Source organism: Mesitornis unicolor, unplaced genomic scaffold, assembly GCF_000695765.1.
Source record: "Mesitornis unicolor isolate BGI_N332 unplaced genomic scaffold, ASM69576v1 scaffold27262, whole genome shotgun sequence".
Classification (NCBI taxonomy): domain Eukaryota; kingdom Metazoa; phylum Chordata; class Aves; order Mesitornithiformes; family Mesitornithidae; genus Mesitornis; species Mesitornis unicolor.
Window position 1 is genome coordinate 19,801 of NW_010171713.1, and position 19,090 is coordinate 38,890.

The 19,090-nt window shown below is 42.8% G+C and overlaps 1 protein-coding gene across 2 annotated transcripts in view; it reads left to right on the forward strand.

Annotated features, from left to right (window-relative positions):
- RBFOX2 (RNA binding protein, fox-1 homolog (C. elegans) 2) overlaps window positions 1-19,090 on the forward strand; it is a 55,147-nt gene that overhangs the window by 18,203 nt on the left and 17,854 nt on the right. For both annotated transcript variants that reach the window (XM_010180124.1, XM_010180126.1), the window contains exons 3-5: window positions 5,598-5,651; window positions 14,795-14,887; window positions 17,657-17,717. In XM_010180124.1, coding sequence (XP_010178426.1) covers window positions 5,598-5,651; window positions 14,795-14,887; window positions 17,657-17,717 — 208 coding nt within the window. The remainder of the gene's footprint in view (window positions 1-5,597; window positions 5,652-14,794; window positions 14,888-17,656; window positions 17,718-19,090) is intronic.

Sequence of the window (19,090 nt, forward strand, 5' to 3'; positions counted from 1 at the left end):
AGTTAGAAGAGGCACTGCTGTTTGTGCTGATGGGTTTCACTGGGGCAATTTCTGGAATTACCTTTTGCAAAGGACTTGTGTGCCCAGTGCTTCTTGAGCATCCTGCTTTGTCTGCACGGCTGTGCTGGGGCTGAGGTACTTCTGCACAGGGATGCTTGTGCCGCTGCAGCCGTCAGCAGCTCTCGTACTGCCTGTCTTGCCCTGCAAAAGCTTTGTGCTGATGCCTCAGGACATGGGAGCTTCTGTAGTGACTGTCTGGTGCAAGGCAGCGATGACTGGATCTTACACATATCTAAGATTTGTTTAGGTCTTTATGTGAATTATTAGAAGAGTCTGCAGTGAGACTGAGCAGAATGTCATCTAGGAAACAGTGATGTGCTGTAGCTGGATTTACTTGCATAAAAGGCCTGAGTAAAATTACGTGAAATAGTCTTTTATAACTCAGTTTTACATGGATTCAGTCTACATGTCTGAGTCCTTTCAACTTGAGTTTTGAATTGTGGGCATGGGTCCAGGTACCTTTTCTGTGGCAGCAATACCAGGCTACGGTGCAGTCACACCCCTGGAGATGGCATAAGGCAGGAACAAGGAGCTGAAAGTATAGACCTGGAAGCTGGCCTGGTGTCAAGATCTCTGGAAAAGGTACCCTGTGGTGCTATTCACCCTCATCTCACTGTTTTGTGTGAAAATCTTTTATCTGGGAGTCAGAGGATCACAAATGACTGAGAAGCTATGTGTTCTTCATCGCTTTGCTTGCGATGGCTGCAGTCTGTAAATCCTGTTAGAAATCTGTGGTTTTTGTGTGGCTTCCTTTTAAAGTCTGATTTCTTGAAAAACGTGTTTTGTTGGGCAACAGGTCAACCCAAATAAGGCCCGGCAGTGCTTGTTTACTCTGTCTTCAGTTCGTAAACTGTGGTAGTGCTTTGGTTTATAAATCCTTGATGCTTCCATCCTCCTGTGAGCAAAGCATACTGGTGTTGCTTAGCTGAACAAGGTTGGTCCCACTGCTTGGAAGAGATGTGACCCAGCTTTAGGTGAGGAAGTTCATGTAGTGATAGCAGCATAGCTCTGGCAGACCCCATGCTGCCATAAGCAAGCACTGACTAATACATACTATGATGGAGCCAGCTTTCTCAGCTGAAAGTGGATCCCGTCTAGCTGGGAGCTATGGTAAGGCCTCTCTCGGCAGCGTGGACCTGTCCTGCGTATGAAGTGCTCTTGCTCATGCACCTGAGCCTGAGGACCTGAAATAGTTTCCTGCATAGAAGTTTGGTTTTCTGGATATTTTGAGTTTCAGTCATCTTTGAGAATGGAGTGTTTGGCACCTTTGAGGTTTAGCTGGTTCACTGCGCGTGTCTCTTCAGTTAATTTTGTAGGGCCAGTGCAAAGCTGCGTGGGCACACAGAGTTCTCTTGTAGGGTTATGAGGCTGTCAGATGGTGATTCACATTACCTTTTGTTGTTCCCTGATTTCTAGAGAATTTGTCTTGTACTCCCTGTTGTTTGCATTTTTAGGGTTAATTTATTTGTCTGGCATGTTTTGGAGCTGATTTTGAAAGCTCTAGACAGGGAGAGGAGGCAGGGCCAGCTGGAACAGAGCATACAGGAGGGGCCCTACCAAACTGTCAGTGGCTTGGAAGGCAAAAGCTCTCTGGTGCCAGATCTCTCAAATTTATTATATGTAATGTAGTTATGGCCTCTGCTGGAAAGATCTGCTGCCTTTATGTCATCTGGGTGGAAAGAAACACACAGCATGCATATACCCTTCCTTGCACAATGCCCTTGCATCTATGATAAGGTACATCATGTTCAAGCAAGAAAATTGGTTTCTGGTCATAGCTGATGTCTGTTAATATTTTTATGCCTCTTAAAACTGTGATTTCCAACAGCCCCTGCTACCATTGTAGAGGAGATGATTCTCGTTTATCTGCTTCACAGAAAAAGAACTAAAAAGCTGGTACAAGGTCACTCCAGAGAATAGAGGACTATGATAAAACAAGATGCTATAGCTCCTATGCCATGGCATGAAACTCTGCTGAGGATATTTTTTTCCCTTGCTGGTGTGCAGGGTTGTGAGTAGAAAGTTCTTGGTAATCGTTAAGTGAACAAATCAGGTCTGTGAGCACAGTGATTCATGTCTTCAAAGTTAGAGATTAGAGGGTTGGTTAGTCCTTATGGATGACCTAAGCATGGATCTTGTTTTATTTGGCCAGACTCTCTGTCTGCTGGAAAATACAAACATGCCTGTATACATTATTTTAAAACATGACTAGGGGGGCATTTGGTGTTGACCCTTCTATTTAAATGGGCTGGCATTTTCCATCCAAAAATTGTGATCTTACGCTAAGGAGCTCTTAAAACTTCCATTGTTTGCAGTAGGCTGTTGACATTTGGTAGGGGAAGCACCATCAGAGAACAAAGTGCCTTTTTATGTTCCACTAAATTAGATTCAGCTTTGAAGGAGATATAAACTGTTAAAATGAACTAGTTATTTTTTCCTGCTTTCATTCTTCAGGAAAACTCTGGCACGCTACCAAAAAAAAAGTGCCTCCAGTGCTGGACCTGCTGTAAGTATTGCAGCAGCGAGGACAAGAGCTGTGGTGTTAAGAGCTGTCAGAGCAGCTGTGGCAACAGCTGCAGTAGAGTCTCCAAGAGCCCAGGACATGTTCTCCTGCCTCACGGCCACTCTGCTTTCTTCTGGGGAACTTCATGGAGGAGGAAACCCCTCCCCAGCAAACCTCAGTTCAGCAGTTGGCCCGTTTTGTATCTGTTCCTTCTCTCCCAAGCAGATCCTTCCCTCCTGCCTCTTCAAACACCCACAACTCCTAGGAAGCAACAAGGTTGGGGCAGTTTGTGTGGGTGGGTGTAGTCCATTGCAGTAGATGTCAAGCATGTGCTCGCTGCAGCCGCAAGATTTGCTGATCTTAACTCTGCCATCTAGGAAACAATGTACCTCCATCATCTCCAGGGCAGGAGGCAGCCCTGCCGCCCTCTCATGGAGCTGTGTCAGACCACTTGTATTCAGTGTTGCCGCCAGCTTTTTGTCAGCCACAAAAAAAAAATTAAACACACAGGACAGGATTTCCTGTTGGTGTGGAAACCTTGTGTGGGGAGCTCAGCCGAACAGGGCTGGCAGGCGGTGCTGGCAGCAGCACCCGAGGATCCAGGCCCAGCTGGGTGTGGAGAAAGGGGAAGATGGCACGGCATAATTGTGCACTAGAAGCTGCACAGTTTGTTCTCTTCCAAGATGATCCTAATGAGGTAGAAAATGGTGATTTTTTTTTGATGGCTTTGAAGATTCTGAAAATAATTTTGGCATTTGCATTTATCGAGAGCCTGGCTGTTGCAGTGTATGTAGCAAGGCGAGGCAGCTGAGCTGATCTGGAAGGAACGGATCCTGCTCTCAGACAAGGTGTGCTGCTTTCCACTCTCTTTTGCTTCTCAGAGCCTTAATGCTCACCTGACCCTTTCAGCCACTTCAGATCAGTAAATCGTCAAAAACTTTGTATTTATTCCTTTTGTTGAGTGAGTTTTTCACAGGATTGGTGAGCTGTATCAGTTTATGTAGAGGTGAGAATGAAAAGTGGGGACAGCTTTAGGAAGCTGGTGAGACCAGGCAAGGGAGGACCGAGGGAGCAGGGAGAGCCCTTCAGCAGCTCCGAGCTGTTAAATTGGTTCAGCCCCTGTCATGTAGCAACACTGAAGTAGTCTACGGAGAAAGCAATCACGACTGATTTCTTTCATGGCAGTGCCCAAGCCATGTGCAACAAAGACAACAAAAAGCAATCAACGGCTAATCTCCTTTATAGACAAGCCCGCACCAACCATGGGATAGAAATAGAAAATGTATTTTAGCTGTGATTGGCACAACACTGGTCAAAAGAAAATCCAGCATGGATCAAGCCTAAGCTGTTGAGATGTTGAGGATTCAAGGAAGATGCGTGTTTACATTAGCGTTATTCAAACTTTGTGTAACTGGGATATTGTGAATTCAGTTGTTTTTGGGATGAATAGGAGATCAAGCATTGTCCTTAAACAATAGAACATTAAAAACAACATCTGTGAGCTGACATTTGTAAAAGAATACGACTATCTACTTTTTAAGAATGGAGAATGGAGACAGACAGAAACGATAGCTAAAATTGTTGGAAACGTTTTATTTGCTTAAAGACAGTCGTGGAATACATGTTCAACGGAATTAATAGCTTTTTATTGCTTTGCATATTCAGAGCTTCTCCTCAGTCATCACGGCCCACTGCTGGAAATGTTCTGTGTTTGCAGATCTGGCCACAAGTCTTTCAATCAGGGCACCCAGAAAATGAGCACTGTACCCATTTGACTCCAAATGGAAATGTTAGTTTAAAAAAATTGTAAATATTATATTAAGAGCACTGTGGCAAATTGAAGAGTGTCTTAGTGCCCAGAGGCTGTGTTCATCGTCTTCCCTAACCATGAAACCATCCTTTCTTTTCTTGTTGACCCTTCCTTCATTTGCTACCACCTTTAAATCTTCTGCAAGCAGTGAGATCAAAGCCATGCTGGTGGAAGCTTTTGTAAATAATGGGGTAGGAAAAACACTCAGATATAGCATTTGTCTGAGCACAGTATGCATCTCTAGAATGACGAGTGTTATGTATATATGCTCCTCTGGGGCTCTGTTGAAGTGGTGATGCCTTTGCCTATAAGTTACTGGTTTGAATTGGTTCAATAAAAATAATCTTTATGTTCTGTGGTGAAGGATGTGATTCATGCATGGTTCCACAGAGTGTGGTTATTTTCCTTTCTAGCTTGTAGCTCTTATTTCCCATTTGTGCTCTGTGTGAAGTAGGGAGCTCTTTGGAACCAGTTGTTGAAACAGTGCAGTGTGTTGGGGCCCTGCTCTCCTCGGGGTCTCCAGGCAGAGACAGGGTCTGGAATGGTATCACAGGTGATAAACCTGAATAGGTTATGGACAGCCTGCTGTATGTCACGGGCTGAAGTTGAATGATCTTTTTTTCTCAAAAACAAACTGTTGGGGGTTGGCCATTTTAATGATTTATGAATCTGCCATCCATTCTTTAGAAGGCTTGGAGTTTTTGGAAATTGCGGTGAAAAGGAAAGAAGATTCAGGGTTTGGAATCCCTGAGGTTGGGAGTCTTGCATGACTATATCCCTTCCAGAGAAACATAATCACTGTTAAGTTTCTCTTTCTGATAGCCACTTCAGAAGAAGATGAAATGCTGAATTACGTTTGAGAAATGTTGTTAGATGTCCGAGATGAAATCGTATAACCATGTCTTAGATGAAATAGTAGAATAAGAGAAGAATGAATTGTTTAGATTAAAAGGGGGGGAAGAAGAGCTACCTCAAATCCCTAGAACTCTTCTGGAGGTTGTGTTTCTTCCTTTAGACTTTTGTGAGAGAACCTGGGGTCTGTGACCAAGAGGATCCGCTTGTCCTAACCTGAGAGAACTGGGTCACGTCATTAGGATTTTATGCCTTTGCCTGTGTGCTAGAAATGGAAATAGTCTTACCTCTCTTCTTGCAGTAGCACCTAAAAGGTAGGAAAAATGGATTTGAAAAAAGTAATTTTTTCCCCCCTCCCTTGTCTCTCTGCAGCAATTCGGCAAAATCCTTGATGTAGAGATAATCTTTAATGAGCGTGGCTCCAAGGTAAGTCCTGTTTCTGTACCCGCTTCTCTTGTTTTGATTGCAGAGTAAAAGGCAGTTCATTGCCTAGAGAATATACTCTGTAGAGATCAGAGTGATGGGGGAAGGGAAGAGCTATTTTGGGGACTGTCTCCTGTTCCCTCCGACTCCAGACTCTGAGCATGGTCATTTCTGGGCAGCATGTACAAATGCTCCTAGACACTCCTGTCTGTGGTATGGGATCAGGTTTCCCAGCCTTTTGAACGAACAGGGAGGCAGTCACTTGAGCCTTCATACCAGCCCGTTCCCATTGCACTCGCAGTGGGTGCTCTGTGGGTAAGACAGAATTAGGTAAAACAGCTTTGTGTGCTGGGAGTCTGTAAGAACAAAGCCTGAGGCACCCACCCCCCCCAACCGCACTTTTGTTGCATTAAAACACTTCTGCAGAAAAACTGTCATATCTCATATGTGAAAGGATTTTATTTACTCTATCTTGCAGACTTGGCACTTCTGAGATACTGACCTTTCATGTTTGAGATCCTTGATGCTTTATATAAGCATCCTCATTCCCCTTGTCCGGCCCCATGTGGACCTCTCCCTACTGAATTTGCATTCATACGCCTATTTTCATCTTAAAGATAGATTAAGAGGGAGGTTTTGTGGAGCGTTAATAGTAATTTATTTCTCTGGAGATGAGATTTCAAATGTTGCTCAGGTCAGCTGCAGAGAGATTCAGTGATCTTTGTCCTAATTGGCAATTGGTTCTCATCACGTAACCAGTATCACCACAATGACAAATTGATGTGATTCTCTCTCTGCCCAGGAGGTTCAGCACTGGAATAGCAGGGAGTTTTGCAGGTCAGGAGCGAGGTGCATTGCCAAAGCTCTATGGGGGAAGCTTGCACAGTGCATGTCTATACTCTGCTTGACTTAATCAATGCTAAGATTCCCATTTTCAATTAAAACAAAATTTCCCTCCTCCCCCCACACACGTGTGCGCACATGTGTGCATGCACACAAGAGATTTTGGAGTTGCAATTCAGCTAAGCAGTTTTGGTTTAGAGTCTGTGCCTTTCGCTTGGATTTGAGGTTCACAGTCTTAAGGTGGCCTCTTTGCTTCAACATATATTCCGGGGTATGTTCACGTTCAGAGCCCTCTGCAAATTACCGCCCATGTTGCCCGAGATGCATTCGGAAATTCTTCAGTCTCTGTATTAGCTGGAAACCAGAAAACGGTTGATCTATATACAAAAGAAATGAATGTTAGTCCTTTCGCCGTCCTTTCTTTGTTCGTAATACCATGGTTTTGTTTTTGTTTTTTAATAAGGCAGCCTGAATAAGTAAATGTCTATATGGCTTAGTTAGAGAGCTTTACTTCCCAGAGTGGATAAAAATCTATACGCTTTACCAAAACAATCAACTATGCCGAGTTTGTAAATATTTATTCTGTTCTCTGCTGTTCTCCTGATATTTATAGGCCAGAGCTATCTGTGAATTAGTTTTGATTTCAGTCATTTCTATTTGGCTTTGGGAATAGCCTCTGGCCTCTATCAAATCCCTGCTTGTTTGGATGTAATTGCAAAAGAAAGAACGAAAATAACTGGCCTGGCAAAGTGGTGAGCTCTATCCTTCATCCCCCACTGCCTGTGCTTTCCAAAACAGTGCTTTCCTCTCCGCACATGAACTTCTCTCTCTCTCTCTCCCATCCATCCAGCCCTGTATTAAACGCCCACGGCTGCCCTTTCCCTTCTAGGCAACACTAACGTTGGAGGCTTTCTGTGAAAGCCTGATTTATGACTATGAAAAGTACCTTCTTGTGCGGTTGGTAAAGCCCCAAGGCTTCTGGTTTTCAGTTAAAACAGAAAATATTGCTGAAGAGTTCCTTGACTGATTTTATCCTGAACCCTTAATATATGAAAAAAGAAAGCGATCCAGAGAGATATCCTTCCAGTCCTTGACCATGCAGTTTTCTACTGCTTTTTTGTCGTCTTACGGCAAAAAGCAGTTGCAAAACTGATAGCCTGTATGAGGGATGGGGCAGAATCTGAACAGAATGAGAAAACACCCGAAGAGTAACTTTGTGGTATCTTTGCATCCTTGTTTACCCCAAATAATTCCTTTTTTAAAAAGAATGCAAGATTATTCCTGCTTAGCATGAAAATGGGAGGCCCCAGTGTTTGAGTGGGGTGTAGCTGCACGAAGCACCTGGTATTCACATAATAATGGAAAAGCAACAGTTTGGTGATCTGATGGTGAAGCAAAGGAAATAGATCTTTCTGGAGGCCACTCACTCACTCTTGGGTTCTTCCTCCACCTTAGGAAAAAAAAATCTGAATGCATTTTCCTGCCCTGTGGTTTCCATTCTAATCTAATGATATGAAACCTCTCTCTCTTCTTCTCCTCCTCCTCCTCCTCCTCCTCCTCTCTCTTGGGAATCCGAAAGCAGATGCTCCTGCTGCCTGCCTTGTGCTGTGTTCTCAATGCTCCCTTCCCTTCCCTGGGTTCCTAAGGGTTGTAGAGTTCTGTGTATCTGTTTCTTGTAAATATTTAAAAAGTACAGGGGTAAATCCCAAACTGCCCTGGGTTCGCCCCCACCCAGCGTACGATGGGGTTGAGCAGCGCTTTGTCCCTGCCGAGCTGCGGCAGGAGATCTCTGCTGCGATGGCTCCAGTGCTGGTCGGTAGGAGGGACTGGAGGAAGGAAGTGTGTGGGTTGCATTCTTCCTTTTGAATCCACCTGAGATGACCAGGCAGTTTTCTTCCACGGCCTGGGGGAACTATATCAAACGGGCTGCATCTTCAGGATCTCGGGGTATTTAGGCAGTTTGGTGACCAACGGGAGAGCAGCGTGTGTCCATCACGGCCGCCTCGCACCTCAGATTCTTGCGTTTTGCTTAAGAAATGTTTCTTGTTGACTTCCTCTATCACAGCAGAGTAGGAGGCAGTTAGTAATTAGTTTTGCTGGTTCTCCTCTCAAAACAACATGAATTCTGGTTTCATAACACAATTTCTGCCTAGATTCAATCTATTTAGTAGGATTATATGAACATGTGTAGCCTTTACACTGATACAGCTTTGCTACGTATGGGAAACCAGATACAAAATTTAAACAACCCTTGAATTTAATTTTGCTTTATTCTTGCTTAATAGAATGACACCAGTCTTCCCTTGACGCGTTTGGGTTTTGTTGCTTGCTTCCAGGAAACTGGCTGTTTGTTTCAATTCTCCTGTTTACCATTACATTTCTAGTTCTGACCCACATAAGTGCCTTTAAATAGCATTCTGCTCATGGTTGCAGTTTACCGTGCACTCCACTGAACCGTGAATAAAACACCTCCAGAGGAAGTCGAGAGAGAGGATTCCTGCTCCTTTTGTTAGTGGAGGTGCATCCTCTGGATGCATATTTTGGCACTGTTGTGCTGAACCAAGGAAGTGGACATATTTGCAGAATTAATGCAGTCTGCCTGCGTAACAAGTACCCTGTGGCATTCATAAAGCTGCAGGGGAAGGGAATCCAAGCTCTTTGCTCATCGGCTGCGTACCATGTGGCATTCCAAGATGTGCCCTCGATGACATTCAGAGACCAAGAATGCGTAAGCACGCAGCAAAATCTTGGCTGAAGAGGGAGCATTTTTTTAGATTTTTAAATGGTAAGAGTTCACGTTAGTGCAGGCTGCGAGCTCGTGGTTTCAGGGTAGCGTAAGTTTATGTCCCTCGCTGCCCTTGGGAGAACTGACTCTCCCAAGTTCTTGCATAGGACTAAAGTGTCTAGAACCGCTTCACATTTAATTAAAAAATTGGTTGTATAGTAGCTTACATCTTGTCTTCACAAAGAAACTGCATCTATTGGTGAGTGGAATTCTGTAAGTAAACCTGTGCTAACTAAAAACCTGCACAGAAAGCTGTGTGGAAACATTTGGTGTTTTTTTTAATGTTTGCAGTTAACTGTAGGCTAAAATAAGAATATGAATTTAGGTTTTGATAACTGTGCGTAAAAGACTGTATGTTTGCACGTGTATTTATTTCTTCTTTGAATGGATTAGGTGCTTTGAGTTGAGCCACTCTTGTTCTGGACTTAGTTTCCACTCAGTGAGATAGATACAACCCCCTGTTACGTAAAATAAATTAGAGGTCTTGTTTTCATTTTCATTCTGTTTTTATAATTATTGTTCAGATGTCATCTGTTGAGCCCGAAATACAAATAGTGTTATTAACACAAAGAGGCTTAATAACAAATTAAGTACCAGTGACCAGCGTCGCTTTCTCAGGTCACCAAATCCCTTTACAATGCCAGTGGCATGAAGGAGATGTGACCTGTGTCCCTTTATCCTAGCTCAGTGAAGTATAGTTTTATGCCTTCAACTCTGCGATACTAAACTAATGAGTTAAATTAGTCCATACACTGAACTGGTTTATTTAAACTTGAATAATTAAGGCTGAAGTTGATGGCTTGATAGCATAAGCTGATTCACTGCTCCTGTGGGAGTGCCTTCCCAGTAGTGCTCGTTTCCCTGTGCAGTTGAATCCAGGGTGCTAAATTAGCAAAAATCTGATGCAGGAGGGAGAGAGAGAAATGAGTTTATCTTCTGCCCATTTAGCTAGTTGAACTTATAGACCACACAGTAAAATCCATGATCGATCGAGGGGAGAAGGAGGAGCATGCAAGCAGGGACAACATGGGGCTGTGAAGCCCCTGATCTGAGTTGGCTGGAGCTGCTCGAAGCCCCAGGCTCTCGCTGTGCCCAGGCTCGCACCCGGGTTTTGCAGGAGGGATTGGCAACGGAGCAACAAAACAAGCTGGACTGGGGAAATGATCCAGCTTAAAAATAGCCCTGCAGGTGTTTCTGAAGATTCATTTGTGGCTTTTTAGCCAGATTATTCCCTGCATCTGGTTCACCACATTGCGCAGGTATACGGACACGTGCTTTATGTGCCTGTGCCTCAGTGTACTCAAAGTGTGGCAGGGAGGAGCTGGAAGAGCTGCTGAAACGGGGGCAGCTTGGTTTGCACTGACTTCCTCACCAATTTATAGTGTGCATTTGAGTCTGTAACTTCAATAATGTGCTTCTGAATTTCGTGCTATGTTCATGTCAGTGCATTCAGTCCTGCTCATCTCAGGTGGATTATAGCTGAAACCCTCCTACTCTCTCCAAATGCTATGGAAAAAGGTAGCCTAAACTGCTGTATCCTTGGCTGTTTTTTCAGGCTCCTAAAAGTTTGTTTATTGTGAAAATAAGGTGGGAGGGGGAAGAAAAAAAGGTGGTTAAAAACGAGCACGGCAGCAGATGATGGCAAGGCCGGTTGCTGGGTGCATGCTCCAGTGGTACAAGGCAAAGACGCTGCTGCTGAGGTGACTGGTCTAAACTCTGACAAACGAAGGGTTAACAATGCATGGATTTCAAGGGGCTCTGTTTAGTTTCCTTTCGTTTTATTTTCTTTTTTTTTATTATTTTACTTTATTTTTTGTTGTTGTTTTTTTTTGTTTAATTTCTGTGTTCTGGCCACACCCAGGAGAACCGTCTGCTTTTGATTTCTCCCTTTACGGTTACATGGTAAATTTTCTTTCTCATTCTTCAGAGATGGAAACATTCAAATACTATATATATTTATATATATACACATTTATTATTTTTTTTTTCACTGCTCATCATGTTGCTTGTTATTTATTGCAGAATCTGAGGCCAGACTAAAAGGGTGGCAGTTACTCGGTCTCTTCAGGCCCTTTGAATAAACCTTTGGGTAAAAAGGGGTTAGTCTGGCACTGCAAATTTCTCATGGATCCTAAAAATGTTTGCTGGGGTTATTTAGTATTCACTGAAGCTTAGGCTTATCTTCTGCTAGGGATAAGTTCCTGGCAGTTGCTGGTGGAGAGGAATTGTTGAAAAATTCAGCCATGTTATGATAACAACCTTATTAAAACCAAGTGATTTGTATAATCAAATTTTAGAAACCTGAAGTCTTTTTTTTTTTACCCAGGATTATATCTGATTGTGCCTTGCCTTCCTCTGGCTCCATACCTACTACTGTGGAGCAAACCAGTACCTGCTATAAAGCCAAGCTAGGAAATATTGGACATCTGCCACATCTTTTTTATTTTCTTTCCTTTTTTTTTTTTTTCAAGGGCAAGATAACCTTGGGAGGGAAAACTGAGAACTGTTTATTGTATATGTATTTAGGTACAAATTAATCCCTATTCTTTACAGGTCATCTGTGAGAAGGAATTAAAATTATATGTATGTGCTTTTTTTCTCTCCCACATAAAAAATATGTGTATATATTTGCTAGGTTTTAAACTTAGAAATAATGAAAATGTTAAGCATGGCTCACCTATTTTTCCTGATGAAAATTTGAATGTCCAAGAGATGCATTAAGAAGACAATCCAAGAGGGTACAAATACTGACTCTGCCATAGTCAACCATGTAAAGCGTTAATTCAGCATTCACATTAAATGGTTCTCAACAAAGAGAGTTGCACAAGCGAAGGACTGATCTGTCAACAAAACAAAAGTCATGGTTAATTAGTTATGTTGTTCAGAATCGGATCAATTCTGTTTTAATTCACATTGTTAATTATTTTCATATAGTCTGCATGTGGATTGTACCTACCTTGAGTTAACTTATTAAAAATTGAGAGAATTCCTAACCGTTTTAAAGATCTTTAATGATAATGTGGTTTTTAAAATCCCGTACAGACTTCACTAATTGCAAACAAATGTGAATTAAAATAGTCTTAGTTTGGTTCTAGCCTGCACAGATTAATGTCTAAAACATTACCTTCCCTCCCCTCTGCTCTCCAGCTCTCAGTGCACATCATCACTGAAGACATAAATTTCGTTTGGTCTCCACAGGCTTGTCTAGAACAAACAGAAATTTTAATGTAAAAAGAGAAGAGGGAAATAGAGATTCCTGTTGCAGTCTTTACCTCCCCCAACCTTTTAAAGCTGCTTTTTCCCCATTATACAGAACCAGAGGGAAAAGTATTGCTCTATTTCTTAGTCTTGCCTTTCTCTGTAGGGGCTCTTTGAAGCAAGACACGATACCCTGTCCCTTTATAATCAGCTTTGCTATTACACCCCCTGCACCCCTCCTGATTCCCTGCAACATATTTAAAAGTTATATGTGGTTGGGCTGTTTTATTAGCCTTGTTCTCTTAGGGTTTCAATTTTAATTCATTTAAACAAAAAACTTTTATGCTATTCTGAAAAAGGCATCAGTTCGTTATTTATGTAGCCTTTTATTTACAGCTGGAGAAATGAAATTATCTGAAGCTTTAGCTTATTGGGTAGGAGCCCAAAGGAGCACTCTTGTTGATCTCAACATTGCAGTACTTGGCTGAGTTCTTTTATTATTGCTGTTCAGGGTGGGGGGAAAGGAAAAAAAACCTCTGCATTTTACGATGTGTAACAGTTTTGTGCTGGAAACCTCACTGTGGATGATAAAGGCCTGCATGTGTAAACAGCTTGGGCTTTTTAAGATTAGTGTTGTAAAGAGCTTTAAAAAACACCTGAAGAATGATGGCTTGCTTGTGTCTTGTTGCTAACAACGTTTAGAAATCAAGGTGCTTTTTTTGGGAGGGAAAGGGATGCAGGCCATACATCTTGACCCCGAGCTGCATGGAGAGGGCTGTGAGGCCTGCATGCCATTTCCCTGACATGGCATCGCTCTAGATCACTCGCATCACCTCCCTCTCCAGTTAATATCAGGAGTTTCCATTGTATCAAACGCAAGCTTTGTTCTTCCTGCTTCTGAGGGCATCAGAGCTAGCAGAGATTACTCTCTGTACATTAAACTGGTATTTGCTTTATACCGTGCTGCAGGAGTCCGTTACTCCTGTCCTTAAGATACCGAATGCAACAACGTTGTTTTTTTGTTTGGCCCTGCTCTCTGTAGTGGCATGAAGAGTATATCATTGCAGTCCTCTGTAGTAAGATACCATTTGTTCATCTTAATACCCTTAGCCCCATTGGCTCTGTTTTCATGCCTGCACTCGTCTCTGTGGAAGAAAGCATGATCTCTTACCTGCCCCGTTGTATGACTGCATGAGTTGGCAGCAGCGAGAGCATGGAGCGCAGGCGCATTGCATGTGCCTTCATGGATGCGGTAAACCTAAATTTGTCTAACTAAAGGGACATTTTAGTAGTCCTTGAGCCTTTGTGGTTGCTCCACATGAATTTTTCTCAGGCTTTGTGGTCTGACTAGGCAGAGATTTGTTACCATCCACAGCACAGAGGTTGCCATCTCAGAACAAAGCCAAGTAAGGCGAGCAGCAGGGTGAGAAGGAGGGAGCAGTAGGTCTGTGGTGTCAGACAAAGCGTGCCTTTACTTGTGAATCGGTATAACCAAGTCCAGCACAGTACTTGGATAGGAAGACTTTGAACTTAGAATATGTGATCCTCTAAATCTTCATGTTAAGTAATGTTCATTTGATGGTGCCACCTAGAAGCCCTGCTTGCTTTCAGGGCCCCATGCGTTATTAGGGGAGTTACGGGCATAGGAGTAGACATCAGCTGTGCCCAGAAGAGCTTACAAGGGATGCTTTACAAACAGCCCTTCCTCTCAGCAGTTTTCAAAGGTAGGTAATTATTACTGTCTCCATTTTACAGGTGGGAAAAGCAAGGTTCAGTGTTTGATTTGCCAAAAGCTTCGCAGAGTTCCTGGTGCCAGGCATGAACTCCGATCGCTGCTTGCTCTTGTAGCAGTTTCTCAAGAGAACCAAGTGCTGCTCAGTGTTGATGTCCTGTACTGTGGCTGGAGTGGGTGGGGGGTCCTGCAGAGCATGTGTGTTAATTTGCAGAGGGGAGAGAAGCCCATGTGGACTTGACCAGCTTGCCTATGAGGTGTTTCTAAACAAACAAACCAAACAAACCCAAAAATTGTCTCGAGTAACTTTGTACTTCTTTTTTGGTCTGGCCTCAATTGCTTTTATGTTTTCTTTTTATTTTTTTAATTACTCTTATTATTCTTATTATGATTACAGTTCCTTTATTTTATTGAATTTAATTTCATTTATGAAACATGCATGAACCAACAATGTGACTCTAGGAGGTTATTGCTGAGTTGTGCTGATGTTGATTTCATACTGTGATATTTTTTCTCTATTTACCTAGAGATCAGTATTTCAATATATAACGATGTGCATGTTTTCCCCCCTTCTCCCGCTGCATGCAGGGATTCGGGTTCGTAACTTTCGAGAATAGTGCTGATGCAGACAGGGCCAGGGAGAAATTACACGGCACCGTGGTAGAGGGCCGTAAAATCGAGGTGCATGTCTTCAGTAATTCAATTTCTTCTTTATATTTATTCTTTTGATTTCTTTTTGTGTCTTGCCTCACTTATTTCACATTTGGATCCCAGTCTCGTGTGTGTGTGTGTGTTTGTGTCTGTGTCCTTCACCTCCCTGCACTGAAATGTATAAAGGTTTACACCCCTTACAGAGTATTTTTATTGTTGTTTTGGGTATTTTTTTCTTTTCTTTCTTCTTTTATTAAGTTTTTTTCCCGCCCACTCCAAATTTTTGCCCTTCTGCTGTCTTGATTTTTTCCTTTGCTTCAGTTTGCGAGGCTCCGATTTCCTGTTACCAGGCCTGAACAAAACTAACTGAAAAAGAGTACTGTCCGATTTCTAACTTTGTGTTCAAAAAAGAAAAGCAGGGGGCCAGCCAGTATCCTCTCTTTCCTCCGAGGCCAGTTCTCCTCCACGCAAGTGTGAGATGATGCCTGTGGTGGGAGGGAGGGGAGACATGAGGCAGAAGCCTCGAGTGGGCTGTGCTATACACACCTGCCCATGGTCAAGGGTTGGCTCGGTGAAAGCTAATCCTTAAATTTTCTAGCTCTCACTGCTGGGAAGTGAAGGGTTAATGTTGGCTGGCCAGCATGGCCATATATTGGGTGTGCCTGGTGTTGACCAGTTTGGTGTCCCACTGTGGTGAAGGCTAACTGGCGTCTTCCCTCTCTCCCTCTTTCTTTAAAAAAAAACAAAAACAAAAACAAAAACAACAACAACAAAAAAAAAGAAAAACAGAAAGTACAAATATTAAAACAAAAAAGCCGCCGTTTTTGAGTAAGATGTCTGCATATTTTGCTTTTTTTTTGTTTTGTTTTTTTTATTTCCCTTTTCGATGGTTTAGCGTTTAGGGCCCTTCACTTGACTCACTCTAATGGTAACTATACACAATGCTGGCGATGGTACGAGTTGGCGGTAAGTGAAACAAAAGCGCTAGAGAAGAAGCTTTTTTTTTTTTTTAATTTTTCTTAAAATTACAAAAAAAAAGAAAATTAAATAAGAAAGAAAAAATCCATCTGCCATCTCACATTAACACTACGAAATGTGATTTGACTTGTTGTCCCCACCCACCTCCTTCCCCCTTCTTCCCCTTTTATTTTCAATGCTGTTGAGTAATGCCGCCTGGACTTTGGATGTACATATCGTTTTGTAGCAGTCTGAGCTGTTTGATTACTGACTTCATGGTGATTTCCCCTTGCACATCTTACTCAGAGTTACTGAACTCCAGTTTGGCTGGTTTTTATTAATGCACCCATTTTCTCTTCTCTCTCTCCTGTCCCTTCTTTCTGCTGCTCTCTCTTTGAGACCTGTTTGTAGCTGTTACTGTTTGTTTTCTCTCATTTTCTTTCTCTCTCTCCCCCCTTCTCTGGTTTATTTCTTTACTCTGCTAAATGCAGCTGTTGGTCTCTTTGCTGACTGGTGGTTTCTGATCAGTTCTGGCAATTTTTCCTTTTAAGTGCTTGTGTTGCACTTTGCTGTAGCAGCTGATTTCAGGCACTCGCTCCATCTTAATGATTGTCTGTGAGACCCTATCTCCTCCCTCCTCCCCTCCCCACCCTCTGAATCAATTGTGGTTTGTTTTTTTTCCTTTCTTTTATCTGTGTGTGTTTAACTGCATGCTCTCAGTCTCATCATTGTTGTTTCCCATTCTTTCTTTTTAAATGTGTAATGTTTCTATTGTTTTGGGGCTGAAACGAGAGTAAATGTAGCTCCAGACTCCCTACCCTGCATACACTCACCATCCGTACATCTCGAGGGCCCGAGGCAGCTTTTATTTTTATATACTTTTTTTTCTTCTTTACCCTGGCCTCAATTCCCATTTGGCATGGGTTTTGGTAAATTATTGATGTTTTACGAAGATTTCACCCTCCTTGCAAGAACTTTGAGGCTGTCTGACATGGGGCTGCAGTAACTTGGCTTCCAAACTGGTCCATCTTTTCTTTATCAGCACCATTTCTGTGGTAACACCCCACTTGCTTGAGCAATCAAACCGCTTGGAACTATGCAGAGCTCTGTAAAGAGGGTGAAGAGCACAATAAAACCAAAAAAAGTCCCAGGTCTACTGCTGAGTATTTCTTCTTTTTGCTCCATGAGATTTGTGACAAGGAAAAAAAATGATCTGGAAAAAGATTTGAAAATGATGAGGAGGAAATCGATGAAATTAGACCATCAAAACTCTTGGTGGCAGTCCAGAAATCTCCTCAAGCTTTGGGAGTTCAAATCTAAAGCTGGCGGACTCCAGGCTACCTTTTTATATCTATAAAGTATGACTGCCAGCAGCGTGCCAGGCCCTAATCCCGACAGTGAGGTGAGAAACAAATCAGCCTGTGCATCACCTGGTTCAGCTCCCATGCCCTGGGCTGCAGAAACAGAACCTGGGCAAAACCTCCAGAGTTTTGTCCTGTCAATCCATGAGCTGAAAATAAAGCACGTGCCGAGAGGTGGCAGGAAGGCGGAGAATCTGCACTTTACTCTCGTTGGCCTTTTGTTTAATGCATAATTTTAAAGTGCCATGTTTAGTTGTAACTTTTATAATTAAATGACAACTGTTAAAAGTAATTTAAAGATTGCATTCTTGTAAAATTAGTTGTTTAATTTTTTTTTGCTCAGAAAAGTATAGAGTGTGTGTGTGTGAGCGCGCGCGCGTGCGTGCGTGTGTGTGTGTGTGGTATCTGAGAGTTTTCCACCGTTTTCCCTAACGTCCTGTGCTTCCTTCCCTCTCCTCCCCCTCCCCTTTCTTACTCCTAGGTTAACAACGCCACTGCGCGAGTGATGACCAACAAGAAGATGGTCACACCTTACGCAAATGGTAAGAGAGACTGTTTGTACTAACAATGAGCTGAAAGGTTTGGAGAAAGTCAAAAGGGAAAAGTCATGACTTCTCCTCAGGACTTAAAAACAGCCAAAAGAAGAAAACAAAACCCCACAAACCTTAATTTATAGCATTATTCTTTAGTATAACCCTTAAGCATTTATGGAGGAGTATCGTTTTACACATGGAAAAGTGGGGACAGAGAGTAGTGCCCAACAGGGCCAAGCTGGGTAAAGCAGCCGAGGACTGATGGGTTCCCTGCCAACTGCTGCAAGCAGATGCTGAACAGTGGGATGTGCAGTACTCCTGAGTCACATTGCTGTCACATGGATGCCCAAATATGAATGCAGAAGTATAACTTAAGAACATAATTGGATGTATCTCAGTTTAGGTTCTAACTGTGAAAGTACTGCTGTCCCCAAGCAGCCGGGAAAACAGAGGCGTTGCGCTGCTTGTTTGCTCACTTTTTGTTACAGACTGTGCCTGTGTTCATTAATTTTCCAGTGAACCTGAACAGAGAAAGACCAAGTTGTTTGGGTAATGAAGAATCCCGTTTCATTGGGATATCTTGGTTCTTCTGTCCGTGCAGTAGTTTTATTGCATAGGCACATATAGTATAAAAAGTCGTTTTTCTCCTGACAGAACTGAATGCCGCTTTGATAAAGATTTTGAGTCTGAGTCTTTGTCAGAAGGCAGGATTTTGTCTGAAACAGGCAGAAAAATTCTTCTTGGTGTGAAAATGTTCCCAAATAGGTCCAACAAGGCAGGAAGATGCATATAGGTAGTTGCTGGTGTAAGAATCCTTTTTGATTAGAACGTAAGACTTGGAAGTCAGAAGATATTAATTGTATTTGTCACTCTGCTGCTGACTTGTGTGGCTCTTGGCAAATCAGTCTCTTTTTGATTACAGAACTGAGGAAACAGAGGAGGGCAGAAAGGCTGTGGTTCTGAGTCTCTGTGTCTGAAAGGAACCAGGAGATTTTGTGGCAAAAGGCAATGCAGCCGTGTTATGTTGTCCAGAAAACAGGGGCAGAAAATGCGTATGGTGAATTTGAGGGTTGACCCCAGTCCCCTCATTGCCACCACTCCGAGTATTTTGCCATCGAGGTGGGCGGCGCGGTGGTGGAGTTCCCAGTCTTGCGGAGGGAAGCATGCATTGCACCTCTCGTTGATGCTCTGCCAGCAGATGAGGGGGTGGCGTTGGTGGGCTGCAGTTCACAAAGTTGTCGCTGTGGTTTCTAGGCTGGTTAGAGGTGTTAAAGCGCAGTAAGCGCATCAGTGCTCCAAGACAGTGGAAGAGTATGGATTTATTTAAATAAAAACAACTATGTGGTTGCTAGATGAACAGCCGAGATTTTTCCTGAAAGGAA